This window comes from Dicentrarchus labrax, unplaced genomic scaffold (genome assembly GCF_905237075.1).
Source record: "Dicentrarchus labrax unplaced genomic scaffold, dlabrax2021, whole genome shotgun sequence".
NCBI classification, from domain to species: domain Eukaryota; kingdom Metazoa; phylum Chordata; class Actinopteri; family Moronidae; genus Dicentrarchus; species Dicentrarchus labrax.
This window is the reverse complement of record NW_026136701.1, coordinates 5227333-5241291: the sequence shown is the minus strand read 5'-3', so window position 1 is coordinate 5241291 and position 13959 is coordinate 5227333. Positions and strand designations below refer to the sequence as shown.

The 13959-nt window shown below is 39.5% G+C and overlaps 1 protein-coding gene across 1 annotated transcript; it reads right to left on the bottom strand.

Moving 5' to 3' along the window:
- Positions 1–8390: 8390 nt before the first annotated feature.
- Positions 8391–11691, bottom strand: LOC127368175 (uncharacterized). The gene is made up of 2 exons (XM_051408709.1): positions 11167–11691; positions 8391–11058 (listed from the first exon to the last, which is right to left on the bottom strand). Exons 1-2 carry the CDS (start codon positions 11616–11618, stop codon positions 10584–10586), a joined length of 927 nt encoding a protein of 308 aa, XP_051264669.1. The 5' UTR covers positions 11619–11691; the 3' UTR covers positions 8391–10583.
- Between the last annotated feature and the right edge of the window lie 2268 nt (positions 11692–13959).

Below are 13959 nucleotides of genomic sequence, written 5' to 3'. Positions count from 1 at the left end.
TTACCTGGGGACCTCTAGTAATTTGTTATAGTTGCGGAGGTTGTCTGTGATTTTAATCCCGTGCGAATCTGCCATGTCCGTAATTTGTAAAGTAAAAATTCCACCGCAAATTACCTACCATATTTTGTCAAACACAGAGGTCATGTGATAATATTATCGGCAATCGGTATCTCTGTGATTTGGGGTAGTTTTTTGTTTTTTTTAAGGATTTTTGTGTTTTCCGCGCCTTTTTCCCGGTCGAGAATTATGGAGGCTGCGTTGGCATGCAGTAAGGAAAATTATTTTTCAACAGGCCGTCACCAGTTATTATATTAAAAAAATGCTTAGCTAGCCATTAAGTGCTGTCTCCTTTGAGGGACTTACCTACAACAGCGTCCAGTTCATCAAAATAGACACACTTAATGGGGGCTAATCTGTTTTAATTAATTTTTGGGGGGGCTGTCACGGTACTTTATTCGAAGGAAGTCCAACCTTTTTTTACAGTTGGTCCAATCTCCGAAGTCCTGTACAGACAGGCACCGGAGCAAGAGGTCTTTGTAAATACTTTCCCAAACTCAGTGGTTGTGCACCATTTGATCAAATTGCTTTTGGTAATGTGGTTCACCCCACACAGCAATTAAACTGAGCATCTCTTCGGCTCTTCAGCCATTGCTCTTGTCGTCCAGGAAGCGGATGTTACGCATAGGTTAGGGTAATGTCAGTAAATTCGTGTTAAAACACAGACTTTGCTTATCCCGTGCGAATGCGCCGCACGAAATGCAGACGTGATGGGGTAATTGCTAAATCATATGAGGTCCCCAGGTAATACTAGTCCCGTGCGAATAAGGCTTATATTGCTTTGCGTAGTAGATCTCCGTTCCCTCACGCAGCTTAGCGTGTATGTTTTAACTTTAGGCAGCATGCGACATATCATTATTTAGTTTTGATTCTAAACAATTAATCCATCCAGTTAATCTCATGGTACCCACATGCACCAAATTATAATTAATTTAGATTTGAGCAAGAGTTTTGCACAAAATAAATTAAAGGCAAGCCACTTATAGATGGCTATCCCAAATACAACCCGTTCAGTTAAGTGGCTGCAATTATGGATGTTAAATGGACTTGCACTTATATAGCACTTTTATAGTCTCTGGGACCACTCAAAGCACTTTTACAATGTTCATCACTATCACCCTTTTACACACAAATTCATACAGCACTGTTTGCAGACAGGCTTTGGAGATTGGATTCCCACGCATTCACACACCCAATGACAGACTGGGGGGCAAGTGTGGGTTCAGTGTCTTGCCCAAGGACACTTCGACACCACAGCCACAGCCGCCCACAAATACAAGCCAAGGCTATTACTTGAACTTTTTAAGTACTAAGAATTAGGCTATTCCAATCAAAACTATGATAAATTGTACATACCAGAGTGAACAGGGCTCCCACTCCACCAACTTCATTTGGATCCCCTGAAAAAACATCAAAGTTGGGGGGTTTCCAGTTGGAGTGCTTGCAATTCCACTGAGTACATCTAAGACTTTTAATCATTGTAAAGCTAATCTTCAGAATTTTGCAGCGGATCACCCTCTTCACTGGGTAGTAAGATTCCCCTTCTTGGATCCCATGGTTACATTCTGAAAGAGCAAAAAAAGTACTTGAGTTTGACCTCATACATCTTCATCAATGTATTAAAAATGATTTTGACAGACAACACATGATATATTTATGACTTAAGTTTATCTGGCTAAGGCAAAATAATCACTGTATTTGAAGTCTGATTTGAAATGGTGAAATGTAAACCTAGGAAAGCTTAATAACCTGTGGGTGATTTTTCCCCCTCAGTTATGTCCTTGTAGACATGTCTGCTGAGGCTGCAGAATTCTTCTGCTTCTTTTTATTCTTTGCAGACATATCTGTTGAGATTAAGGAAATGTATCTGTGAACAGCTGTTATTACAATGAATACTAAATACCTCTATTCCAATAACAAATATATAATGTCACATTACAATTGGAAAGCTATAGATTGTAATCTTTTGCAGGGCACTCATTGAAATACTTGGAAATTGTTTATCCATATGCTGTATGGTCACTTCTTCGCTCTACCAAGGGTTATAGACTACAACAGGTACAAACAGGTGACCAATTGAAGGAAAAGCCTGGAAGATGAGGGGAAAAACAATGAATGTAGTTCCTCCCACACAGATTACCTTTATCCTATAATCTCAATATTGATGGGAGTTGTGTCTTCCAGACTGATAATGCTTCAATTCACAGGGCACAGGGTCTCACTGAATGATTTACTAAGTATGAAGATTCTGTCAATCTGATTCAATGGGTTTTACAAACCCAAATTCCAATGAAGCTGGGACAACTGTAAAACGAAAATAAAAACATAATACAACAATTTGCAAATCATTTTCAACCTATATTAAATTTAATACTCTACAAAGACAAGACATTTAATCTTCAAACTGATAAACTTTTTAGCAAATATCAACTCATTTTGAATTTGAGGCCTGCAACATGCTCCTAAAAACCTGGGATAGGATCAAGACTGGCAATGTTTGGAACATTCCACAGGTGGACAGGTTCATTGGAAACACGTGAGTGTCATGACTGGGCATAAAAGGGGCATCCCCGGAATTCATTCACAAGCAAGTCATTTGGTTGTGAATGACTGAGCCTTCTGGGGATGCTATGTGACGGTGGGAATCACTGCTGTAAAGGATATTACCACGTGGGCTCAGCAACACCTTGGAAAACAGTTGTCAGTTAACACAGTTTGTCGCTACTACAAGTGCTACAAGTGCTGTCCACATTTAAAATAGTTTTTGGAAATCATGGACGTTGTGTTCCTCTGGATAAAAAGGAAAAGGACCTCCCAGATTGTTATCGGCGCTAAGTTCAAAAGCCAGCATCTGTGATGCTATGGGGGTGTGTTAGTGTCCATGGCATACCCATGCCCCATGACATTCAAAATGAGTGAATCTTTGCAAACAAACAATAAAGCTTTTCGGTTTGAACATTAAATATCTTGTCTTTGTTGTTTATTCATTGCATATAGGAACTTCATTGGAATAGGGAATTGTATGATCATCATGGGCCTAATTTATAAATGTATAAACACATATAAACAAACTGAGAAATAAGAAACTGATTATGATGACAGAAATTCACGCTCCCCACAGAATATGAAAGCTCATACTGAGCTTGTCCATACACACAGTAGACTGAAGTGAATTCTATACAGCTAAAAATGAGGCACCAAACACCTACAGCAGACTTTGGATGTGCAACTGTGCTCTCCATCATCATCACTTCCTACATAGATTGAAGCTGTGCTGGTGGCACATTGTGGCCTATACCACCTCACTAATTCACTTGCCAAAAGTTTTTGCTTTAGCATCTGTCAATCATCCTGTCAGAATTTTGAAACGTTATATTTCCCTTTAGTAATATTTGAAAGGTTATCCAGACCTACATATAACAGTAGTTACTGGTATAACACCTCAGAAGTCACCTCACACTAATCAGTCATTTTTATTTTTTTTCCCAAATTTAAATACATTTCTTCATTTAGAGTATTATTTCAGTTTAAGCAGGAGAGACAGATTAAATGTTTAACATGGTTATCATGTATACCATGATTAAACAACATATGAAAAAGAAACATGACTGGTAATTGAATCATGATTAGAGTTGGGTACTGAAACGCGGTACCAATAGGGCACCGGTTCGGACATAAACGGTAGTAACCAGACTGAATAAGAACGAACATTTCAGTGCCTCATTTCTGTGCCTGACTTTTTTTTTTACTGACCCCTGGTGTTTCGGTGTCAACTTGCGTGACGTCAGTGCCACTACTCAGCACACTTGTTGATCAGAACTGATAGTGAGAGGATCAATGAAGATGCCGAAGGCAAAACGCTCCAAGGTTTGGCTGCATTTCATGTCTAAGAATGCAGACTCTGTGACATGCAACAGATGCCATAAAACAATTGCATGCAAGGGAGGTAACACGTCGAATTTGATGAAACATCTGGCGACACATGGAGTTTATTTAAAAGCCGAACAATGCACCGTGTTTGATAACCTACGTGACGCAAGGCCAAGCACTTCAGCAGCCGCAGCAGCCACTGTCGGCCTCGCCGGACAAATTGAAGAGACTCCCAGCCCTGCCAGTGTGGTGGTGGACATCACAGATGATGAGGATGACAGCAGCCTTTCCTCTTCGGGTAAGTCTAGTAATTTAATGCCAACCACAAATCATGCATGTCAAATATGCTAGCAAACACTGTTGCCATTCAATAGCGTGTCCACTCAGTGTCCGCTGACTTTCTGCTTAATATGAAACTCATAATATTGTGTTCAATTTGGCCCTGGAAATAAAAAGGTATTGTTGACAAAGTGAGTGTGGTTTCGTTTTTTTAAGTACCGGTTCGAGGACCGTTTAAGCACTGGAACCGTTTAAAAATACCGAGTAGGCACTGGTATCGGATAAAACCCAACCGATACCCAACCCTAATCATGATTTATATGCTATTTGAAAATATCAGCAGAACTTACCGCGTTTCTGCTGAGGTGGTTCTGTGATGGGTAGGATGGGAGGACTGGTGGTGGACTGGATGGTGGGCTGGATCGTAGGACTGGTGGTGGGCTGAATGGACATGGAGGGTGTGCGTGTAGGGCACTGAAAATGCTGAACCTCAGACAGCTTGTCAACCTCAAATTTGGCATAGGCCCATTCGAGGAAGGCCCTCTGCATTGTGTCCCCACATATCTTACCACTCTGAGAGCAAAAGTGAAAAAACAAAACAGTAAGTAACCGTGCAGTTAGTACACAACTGACGATGTGTCGAAGGTTGGCTTCAGACCGTGGTCATGACGAAAAAAGGGCTCTGTGAAGAAATGTGTGGTGAAACTTTGGGGATTGTAAGAACAAGTCCTAATAATGAATCAGTTATTTAAAAGGTGATCCAAACAAGATAACTTAAATGATGAATCCACTCACTCGCACGAAGAGTTTTGTTCGACACTCGAGCATGCTGACAAAAGCTTGTCGCGACATCCCTGGGGCAGTGATTTTTAGATCCTCATATGTGGTGAACAAGTCGACTATGTACAAGGTCTCAAAATTGACAGTGGCTGGCCAATAACCACTTTCAACCAGATCACTTATGGTCACTGGCAAGGTTTTTCCACAGGAGCAGTTTACTGATGGAAGGAAGAGGTTGTATCTTCCTGAAATTTCAGAGAAAAACAATAATTTTTTTTTTTCTTGTTCACAAGAAACAAAAAACAACAAAAAAAAATGTTACCATTCATTCCAATTAAAATAACTGGCTTTCCCTTGGAAAAGCGTGTTTGCCCAGTGGAGCAGTCGCAGCAGGGAGGAACAATTGGTAACATGCAATCTAAAAAGCAGAATTAGTTTACATATTAGAGTACATGAAACCAAAACTTCATCCAGCATGTTTGTTGGAGTAAACCAGGGTTTGTGTAAAATGTAAAACAGCCTATATAACCTGAGACTTAAAAACTACCATTTTCATGATAGGAGAATTTCCCTCGCTCATGCTGCTGAACAAAAGTGGATGGCGGTAGGTGTCTGAAGAACCCCTCCACCGTGGATACTCTGTTATGAAGCACCAGGGCCTCATGTGTGGAAAGGTCACAGGCTGTGCAGTAGAGTGATCGCGGTAAACAGTCCCTACACATCACTACTGCAGCCTTGGGTCCACAATGATGGCAAACCCCCTCCTTGGGCTTCTCAGATGACAACATATTTTTCACCATGAAGGGCCTCATCACTGTCCAATTTGCTTGTTCCTCCAGTGTGAGGGGAGAGGTTGTTCAGCACCACTTCCCAAGGGGTCTTGGACATCTTGAATGAGGGAGTCTGAAAATGAAAAGGGAAGAAGGCAATGGTAAATCTGGGTAATTACCACATAACAAATGAGGAAACAAGTATTAAGGGGAAAAAAAGGAAAAAACAAACAAACTAAATTTTCGATGGTCACAGTTTCTCCAGTTGTGTCGGTAGACGGAGCACAGGAGGGTGTTACGCTTGCTGAAGAAACTGCAAAAATATGAATGTCCATTTAGAACTTGCTCAGTGAATAATGAATGCAACTACTGATGAAAAAACAAACAAAAAACCAACCAGTGGCTGAATCTCGCTTTCGTTTCTCCCCAGCTCTACATCTTTTTGGCAGAGGTTGACCATCTTTGTCCTCATCAAGCCAAACACGTGGCTTTGTGGATTTTTTTGACCCTCCTTTTGTGTGTCCATGCTGATCCACCTAAATAAATAATTGAGCCACAGAATAAACCACCACCCACCAAGGTTATTGCCACCTACAAACATCTCATTATAAAACCAATGTTATAATTAATTAATACCACATTTAAGAGTAGGCTTAAGACATTCCTCTTTGATAAAGCTTCTAGTTAGGGCTATGTTAGGGATCAGGTGAGTCCTGAACCATCCCTTAGTTATGCTGCTATAGGCCTAGACTATCAGGGGATTTCCCATGGTGCACTGAGCTCCTCCCTTCCTCTCTCTTTCTGCACTCATTCATGTTCCATTAATGCATGTTACTAACTTCACTTCTTCCCCGGAGTTGTGGTGCTTTCTCGTCTCGCAGGTTCTCATGGATCCTGGTGGAGCCTCCTGCCATGGTCCTGCTTGACTGCCCTTGCCAATATCAGATATTAGTGTTGTTATTATTATTATTATAAGTATTATTATAGTATTATTATAGCTACGATTACTGTTGTTGCTGTTGTCACTGCTCATTGTCCCCCATTGTTGCTGTTGTCATGTTCATATACTAATAACTATTAGTTTAGTTGTTGCTACTGTTGTTGCTGTGCGTCTGTCTGTCTGTCTGTCTGTCTCTGTCTCTCTCTCTCTCTCTCTCTCACCCCAACTGGTCGAGACAGACGACCACCCACCTTGAAGAATCTGTCCTAGGTTTCTGCCTTTTAACAGGCAGTTTTTCCTTGCCCTTGTCGCCAAGTGCTTGCTCATGGTGGTACTGTTGGGTCTCTGTAAATAATGTTAAAGAGTTTGGTCTAGACCTACTCTATTTGAAAAGTGTCCTGAGATAACTTCTGTTATGAATTGGCGCTATACAAATAAAACTGAATTGAATTGAATTGAATATTACATTGTAAGAAATCAGTCTAATGGTTGTGGTCCTGTACTGTACTGACAGATCTAGAAAACCCTTTCTACATAAAAAAAAAAGAAAAGATAGTGAAACATTTTGACAGAATATTGAATGAATCTCTCACTGGCTCTAACGTGTAAACTCAGCTCAGCACTATAGCTTGCATTTGAATAAAGACATGCACCTTGATTCTTCTTCCCTGCTAAACCTCAGAGTCTATTATGGTCTTAGACCTTGTAATTAGCATGTAATTAGTAATAGTATTAGTAATAGTGAGATAATGTTATTTACCTTGCTCTCATCCAGGAACGCATCAACCAGGAATATGGCATCGTCGGGGTCAAGGTGATTCATTTGTTTAGCTTGGTCAAGTTATTTTTCCACGCTTCCTTTTCCTCCTTGTTTACCTTTTCCTGCTTCTATTCCCTCGTTTCTTTCTTCTTCTTCTTCTAATTTTCTTCTTCTTCGTGGGGCCATGACGCGCCAAAACCCATCAATGAGATTGCACCACACAGGAAGTTAAGTGCACAGAGGATCCGGTAGATGAGACTGGGTTGCAACATGTACCCTAATTACTATGTAATTACACTTCCAGTCATGTATGTAATTTTAATAACAATAGTAAATGGTTTCAGATCAGCTGATTTCTTCCCTGATAAGTATCACTCAAATCATGCATTAATGTAATTACTACCTTATTACATTTTTATAATAATTTAATTTCTGTGTAGTAACAATTTAATCAAGTTTTTTAATCAACAGACTTAATAAGCATAAACCCAGTAAACCCTGACAACATTGTCAACCGTGTTATTTCCTGTCAACTGTGTTACACTTGATGGGTAACATAGTTGACAGGTAACATAGTTGACATTTCCTCCATTTTAGGCCTTACAAACCATAAACATGTCATCATATGACCTTGATCAACTCATATTTCTATATACTTCATTTACATTTTGTTGATTATAAAATCTAAGGTAAATACACAAGAAAATGTTGATAACATAGTTGATGAACAATTAATCCACTCCATATGCAGACAATCATTTTGATGAAATATTGAAGATGAGGAGTTGAAACTTACCGCACTGTCTACAGAATTCCTGCCAAAAAGGGTGTGGCATCACACATTGTTGCATATTTGAATTTGGACAAACCATTGCTGATTTATAGGGGTTATATCAATGGGTAACAAAGTTGACAGATTTCTCGGACACACACAAAGTGAATAATTTTGTTTATTAAGGATTCAGAAAACACCTTTATCATGTTTTAATGATTATTTTGAACAAATAATGCTGAAAATAATATACACAAACATGTCTTCTAGGGTTAATTTTGAAGAGCAAACTTGAAATGTATGAAATCGGACAGCGCAAAAACTGCAAATTCCAGTTTATGATTTGTTAAATAAATTAATGAACTTGTTAACTTTCTGTACTAAAAGAAAGAAATATCACCCAATATAAAATTGGTCATTGCTTGAAATGAATATTTAGTCAAATTGATAAATACAACCCATGGACATGGTATGTACCCATAATTGTAGAGTCAAGAAAAGATGGGAAATGTAATTCAGCAGACGGAATAGAAATTCTTTGAATATCAACTGTACTTGGGAAGAGTTATGTCGCATTAGGTGTCTTATTTTGAAGTCAACTGTGTGATAAATGTAAAGCTGCTTTTATTTTCAACATTATAATCCTTAAAACAGGCCTGCTGTGACTGAAGAGCATGTGGAGAATATTGTGTGCACTCTGCTCTCAGTTGACTGGTGGGGGGAGGGGGGGTAGTACCTGCTGTACCTGTGAGGCTTGCCAACCAGTGACAGAGTCAGTGACACGCGCAGTGGAGAAAGAGACACGCGCAGTAGAGTACAGTTTCTACTGTCAGGGTCATGGAATTCAAACTTTGTTGTGGTAATTTCACCAAGTGGCAGCTCTCCGCGGCCAGGCAGTTGGTTTTTTGTTTCTGTGGGGATCAGTTCGTGATGGCACAACGCGATTCAAGAGCATCTAAGTAAAATGATCTTCTTAAGAGTTGTCTGCATGTCTAAGAATTTGTTTCAGTCTGATAGTAAACAAAGCTTTCTTGAAGGTTTGTAATAACGTCAATACCGATACATAGGTCTGCTATATAAAGTCAGGTTAAATTTAACGCTGTCTTTTTTGCACGTTTGTGTTGACTTCCAGGTCAAGTCTTCATATACCGTGCATATGTCCCGGAAGCAAGGAGGTTTTACCAACAGCAGTATGAGTGACGTGTACAGAGAATCTGCTTCTCATCCGTCATCATCTGCGCCACCTGAGTCAGGTGACTTTGTCTCTCACTATGATGCAGGTCCAGTGACAGGCACAGAGGAAGCCGATTTGGACATATCTGAAAATTTCAGTGATCTTTTTCTTAGAAACGTGAGTTTGTTCTACTTACTTCACTGCTAAAAACTGTAGAAAAAAAGGGAAAACGACTTCTGGACTTCATGAGAACTATTTGTGCAGACAAGAACAAAAGAGTTCTTCAGGCTGTCACAAAGCTGGAAATTCTGAGAGGACAGTTGGAGGGCTGCTCAGAAGATGTCAAGGACATGGTGCTCCTTCTGTCCTACTTCGATGAAAAAGAAGAGAACCTCTTCCACTATGTTAAACAAACATGTCTGGCAAAGGAAGTACAAGTGGAAAGCTTGCCTGTAACACCATGCATCACTGTATGTGGTAAGTGTTGATAATCAGTTTCACTGAAGGAGCCTAAGGTTAGGAAGTATTACATGAAATGCACTGTCATGTTTTAAAGTGCTGCTTCAAAACCTAGCAAGTTTGGTAAGACAGCTTTTGGATGGTAATGGCTGGTCTGCTATTCCATCTGTATGTTCTTTGCAGGAACCTCCTGCTATGCCTCAAGACAGTTCATGTTGAGTGTAGATGGAAAGGTTGTGAATGACCACATCCCCAACTTCATGCCATCTGTTTGATGTTTGGAACCTACTACTGCCTCAATATCTATTATCCCGTGGATCTGAGCTCCACACTTGAGTTCCTTCAGAGGTAAAGAAATGTTTTTTATTTTTTTAATTTCCTCCTTTAGAAAAAACAAATCAGTATTTTTTATTAGTTTTTAGTGGTTGATTATGAAATTATTATGGTCACAGGTGTTTCTTCAGGTCACTATATTAATTACTGTAGTTTACCGTAATATTTAATATTATAGCTGTTATTTTTACAGCAACTTATTGTAAATAGGTTTATGATACATCTGTTTTTTTATAGTAATTTACTGTAAATTAAACCATTTTCAACCTTGAAATTTACAGTTCCTAAAAGCATACCATAATGTCTTAAACATGGTCACCATATTTTTAACGGTAAAGTTCTGACAGCCACAGCTGCCAGTATTTTACCGTAAAATACACAGATTTTTTTTACAGTGTATTCTGCCCATTTTTGAGTGCATTGGCTTTCAGGTCAAAATCCTGTCTCTGGGCAATCAATAAATCATCCATATTTCCAATTGCACACGAGAGGTCGAATATGGCATTTACCCATTCTAGTTCGGCAACCTGGAGCAGATATGTCTTTCCTATGTTTGACATATATCTTCTAAAAGTTTCTTGGATGTGGCTGTCAGATTTCTTTACTTCAGCCAAAAATTCTTTGTCAGCTGCCTCTGCATTACAGTTCAGGTTAAAGATAATGACAGCTGGTAGTCTTCCAGTAGACATGACCAACTCATCGGCCGTAGCGTTTTTAATGCGGAGCAGATGAAGCTTCAGACTGCTTGTAAACCACTTTACCAGAATTGAGTTTAGTATTGTGATGTCTTCCGTTATCGGTGCCGTGTGGTTTTCTCCCAGATTGTCCAGAGACTGGTCATCAATTGTTAACTGCTTGATGTACCTTGGTGACATGAAGAGACAATACAATCACACACAAGCTGACATATAGTACATATAGTCAACTGATTCTGTAGGGCACATGAACACAAATCCACAGTGCAGTACCTACCTCGCTGTCTCCTCTCTCATCCTGGTGGGGTTGTTAGCAATGTGGGGTACCAGCCTCAGGTACTTGCTGACCGTGTAGACATGTGGTGGGTAGTACCCTCTCAGGTCTTTGTAAAATAAACCTGGAATGGGCTCTGACTCTGACACCCACTCTCCTCTTGCCTGTTTTGCAAGGGTGTCAAACAGCACAGCCAGGGACAGGGCCACTACCCCCACCCCACCAAAAGTGACCTTGCCCTCCCTGCCAAAAGTGCTCCTCAGGCCCTGGGTGAAGTCCTCCAGCTGCTTGGGAGTAAGTGAGGACTGCACTGCTGTGTAGTGGTTCCTCAGGTGAGCTGAAGAGTTGATGGACAGCATGTTGACGAAAAGAGGACTGGGGTTGTAGTTTGGGAAAGGGCAGATGTCTCGAGCAACAGTAGACAGGGGGGCTGCGTTGTCACTAGGGCAGTCCATCTTGAGAATTACTGATCTGTGCAAAAAAGAGTCAACTGGACAACAGTACCTGTGTGTGTCTGACAGGCCGTCCGTGGACATCATTAATAAAGTCACACTGGGGTCATGACGTCAAATCTGTAATTAATTATTCACCTGATTCCCTCTGTACATGTCTGAGTCTGTGTCTCACATTGTTTAATCTGTTCCCCGTATTGCAAAAGCATATTGACATGCACACTGACAAACTGAATAACTGGCTGAAGGTTGCAAAAAAAAGAAAACTCCCTCCAGCAGACGCACATGTCAGATAAGGTGCAAAGATAGTAACATTTTTAATGAAAACAAAAAAAGAAAACTTAAACCCATACATAGACATGTTGTACAATAGTCTGTAGTGCAACAGTACTACACAAGTTAACAGTATTGTTTTTATTACTTTATACTTTACATGCATTATATGAATTTATTTTATGTAATTTATTGCTTTTAAAGATATTTGTATATAAAGTTAAATTTATATAAAGTGTATATGATCATATCATTTATCAGTTATTAGGAATGCACTCTATCTGATGTGAACTCCCCGAGCAGCAGAAATTACATACTGTGCATTTATAAGGCCTTATGAGGTTTTTGACTACTTATCACAGTTTAAATAATGTGCTGTACTTTGCTAAATTCATTCATTCATTCATGGTGCCAAACGATGTATCCTAATTACTTACCTCTGACTTTTCCTATTGCACCATCATTAACATTTGTTGTTTTGAGTGATGTCTCGAAAATGATTAGATGGATTGCACTGACATATATTTTCATTCTCCCCTCAGGAATAACTGTATATTTTTGCCCAATACTTAATATGAGTAAATACTTGCAAAAGTGACATTCCCATTAGCCTCAGAGTAGTTTATGTTTAGTGTTAATTAGCAAATGTTAGCATGATAACATGCAAAGCTAAGATAGTGAACATTGTATTATGCTTGCACATCACTGTTGATTGATTCTGGACTTTTATTCTTTCATGGAAATGTACTCTTCAAAACATGCATAAGTGTCCACGGCACGATTCTGAGCAGTATTTTAACGTTCTTTGAAGTAGGGGTCAGACGGACAATTACAGGAAAAGGTGTGGAAAAAGGAAAGTGACCATATGCTCACAATGATTTCACAAGAAAAAAGGGGCTTTATAGTCAATAGGAGGAGAAATGTACTCTTATGTGCTTATGTGTTTTCCAAATCATGTTCACAATGAGTTACAATAAGTAGTGTTTTTTACTCGGCTTTCATCATTTCAGTTTTTTGTGCATGTCGCAATTTTTGCCTTCTGACCAGGCCAGCCTGCTGGTAAAGAGCAAAGTGCAATGTTTGCACAACCCTGTTGTTGTCAATGAACCTTGCCTAACAGTGGCAGGGGCATATGATCCAACAAATACACTGCAAAAACAGCCCTTCTAGAAACAAACCAAATATTCTTAAATATAATCACATTTTCTAGAATTCCTAAAACTGGCATAAAAATCTAGCCACTGAAAGACTGTAATGGGCCTTAAGTAAATTACTATTAATAAGCAAGCTTATAACAAGCTATGAAAACTCAGTAATTTAAAACCAGATTATTTTTTTAATGTAAAACATGATTGTGATGTTTAATCCATACCCAACAGAAATGTACAAACAACAGTTTGTGGTTTTAGAGTGTGGTCCATAGTGTAACTACTTTTTGATGAAGAAGATTGTTTTTAATCATTTGTGTGCAGCATCTCCCCTGGTTGCCTGGCAACCTCATGGATTAGCTCCCTGTAAAACCTCAAGTTATTCTTTATAGATTTACACAAACAATTCAATGTGTTAAATACTATAGCTTTATACACAGACCAGTTTTAGCTTCCTATGTCTCTTCTTCATCCTATCACCAAAATATGTTTTAACAATGCAAACTCTCAACCGTAATTATCTTACATTTCCTTTATTTTTATGTTTATCTTTATGTTATGTTCAAGGTTACTGTCCCCTCATGTCTGTCTTATTCTCGTGAACACAATATCTTAAGAACGCCTTGAGGGTATTTCTTGAAATCTGGCACAAGATTTTGGTGGTCAGAGGTCACTGTGACTGGTTTTTGGCCATAACTTTTCATAGGAATTCATGCGCTACTTATGACAAATTTCGTACAAATGACTAATAGGATAGCAAATAAACCTGGAATGGGCTCTGACTCTGACACCCACTCTCCTCTTGCCTGTTTAGCAAGGGTGTCAAACAGCACAGCCAGGGACAGGGCCACTACCCCCACCCCACCAAAAGTGACCTTGCCCTCCCTGCCAAAAGTGCTCCTCAGGCCCTGGGTGAAGTTCTC

What these genes read in the sequence shown, in the direction of transcription:
- LOC127368175 (XM_051408709.1), bottom strand. Translation starts at nt 11,618, where the DNA reads ATGGACTGCCCTAGTGACAACGCAGCCCCCCTGTCTACTGTTGCTCGA. An exon ending in ATGAGAGAGGAGACAGCGAG is followed by an intron (nt 11,059 to 11,166) that starts GTAGGTACTGCA and finishes CATGTCACCAAG; the next exon opens with GTACATCAAGCAGTTAACAA.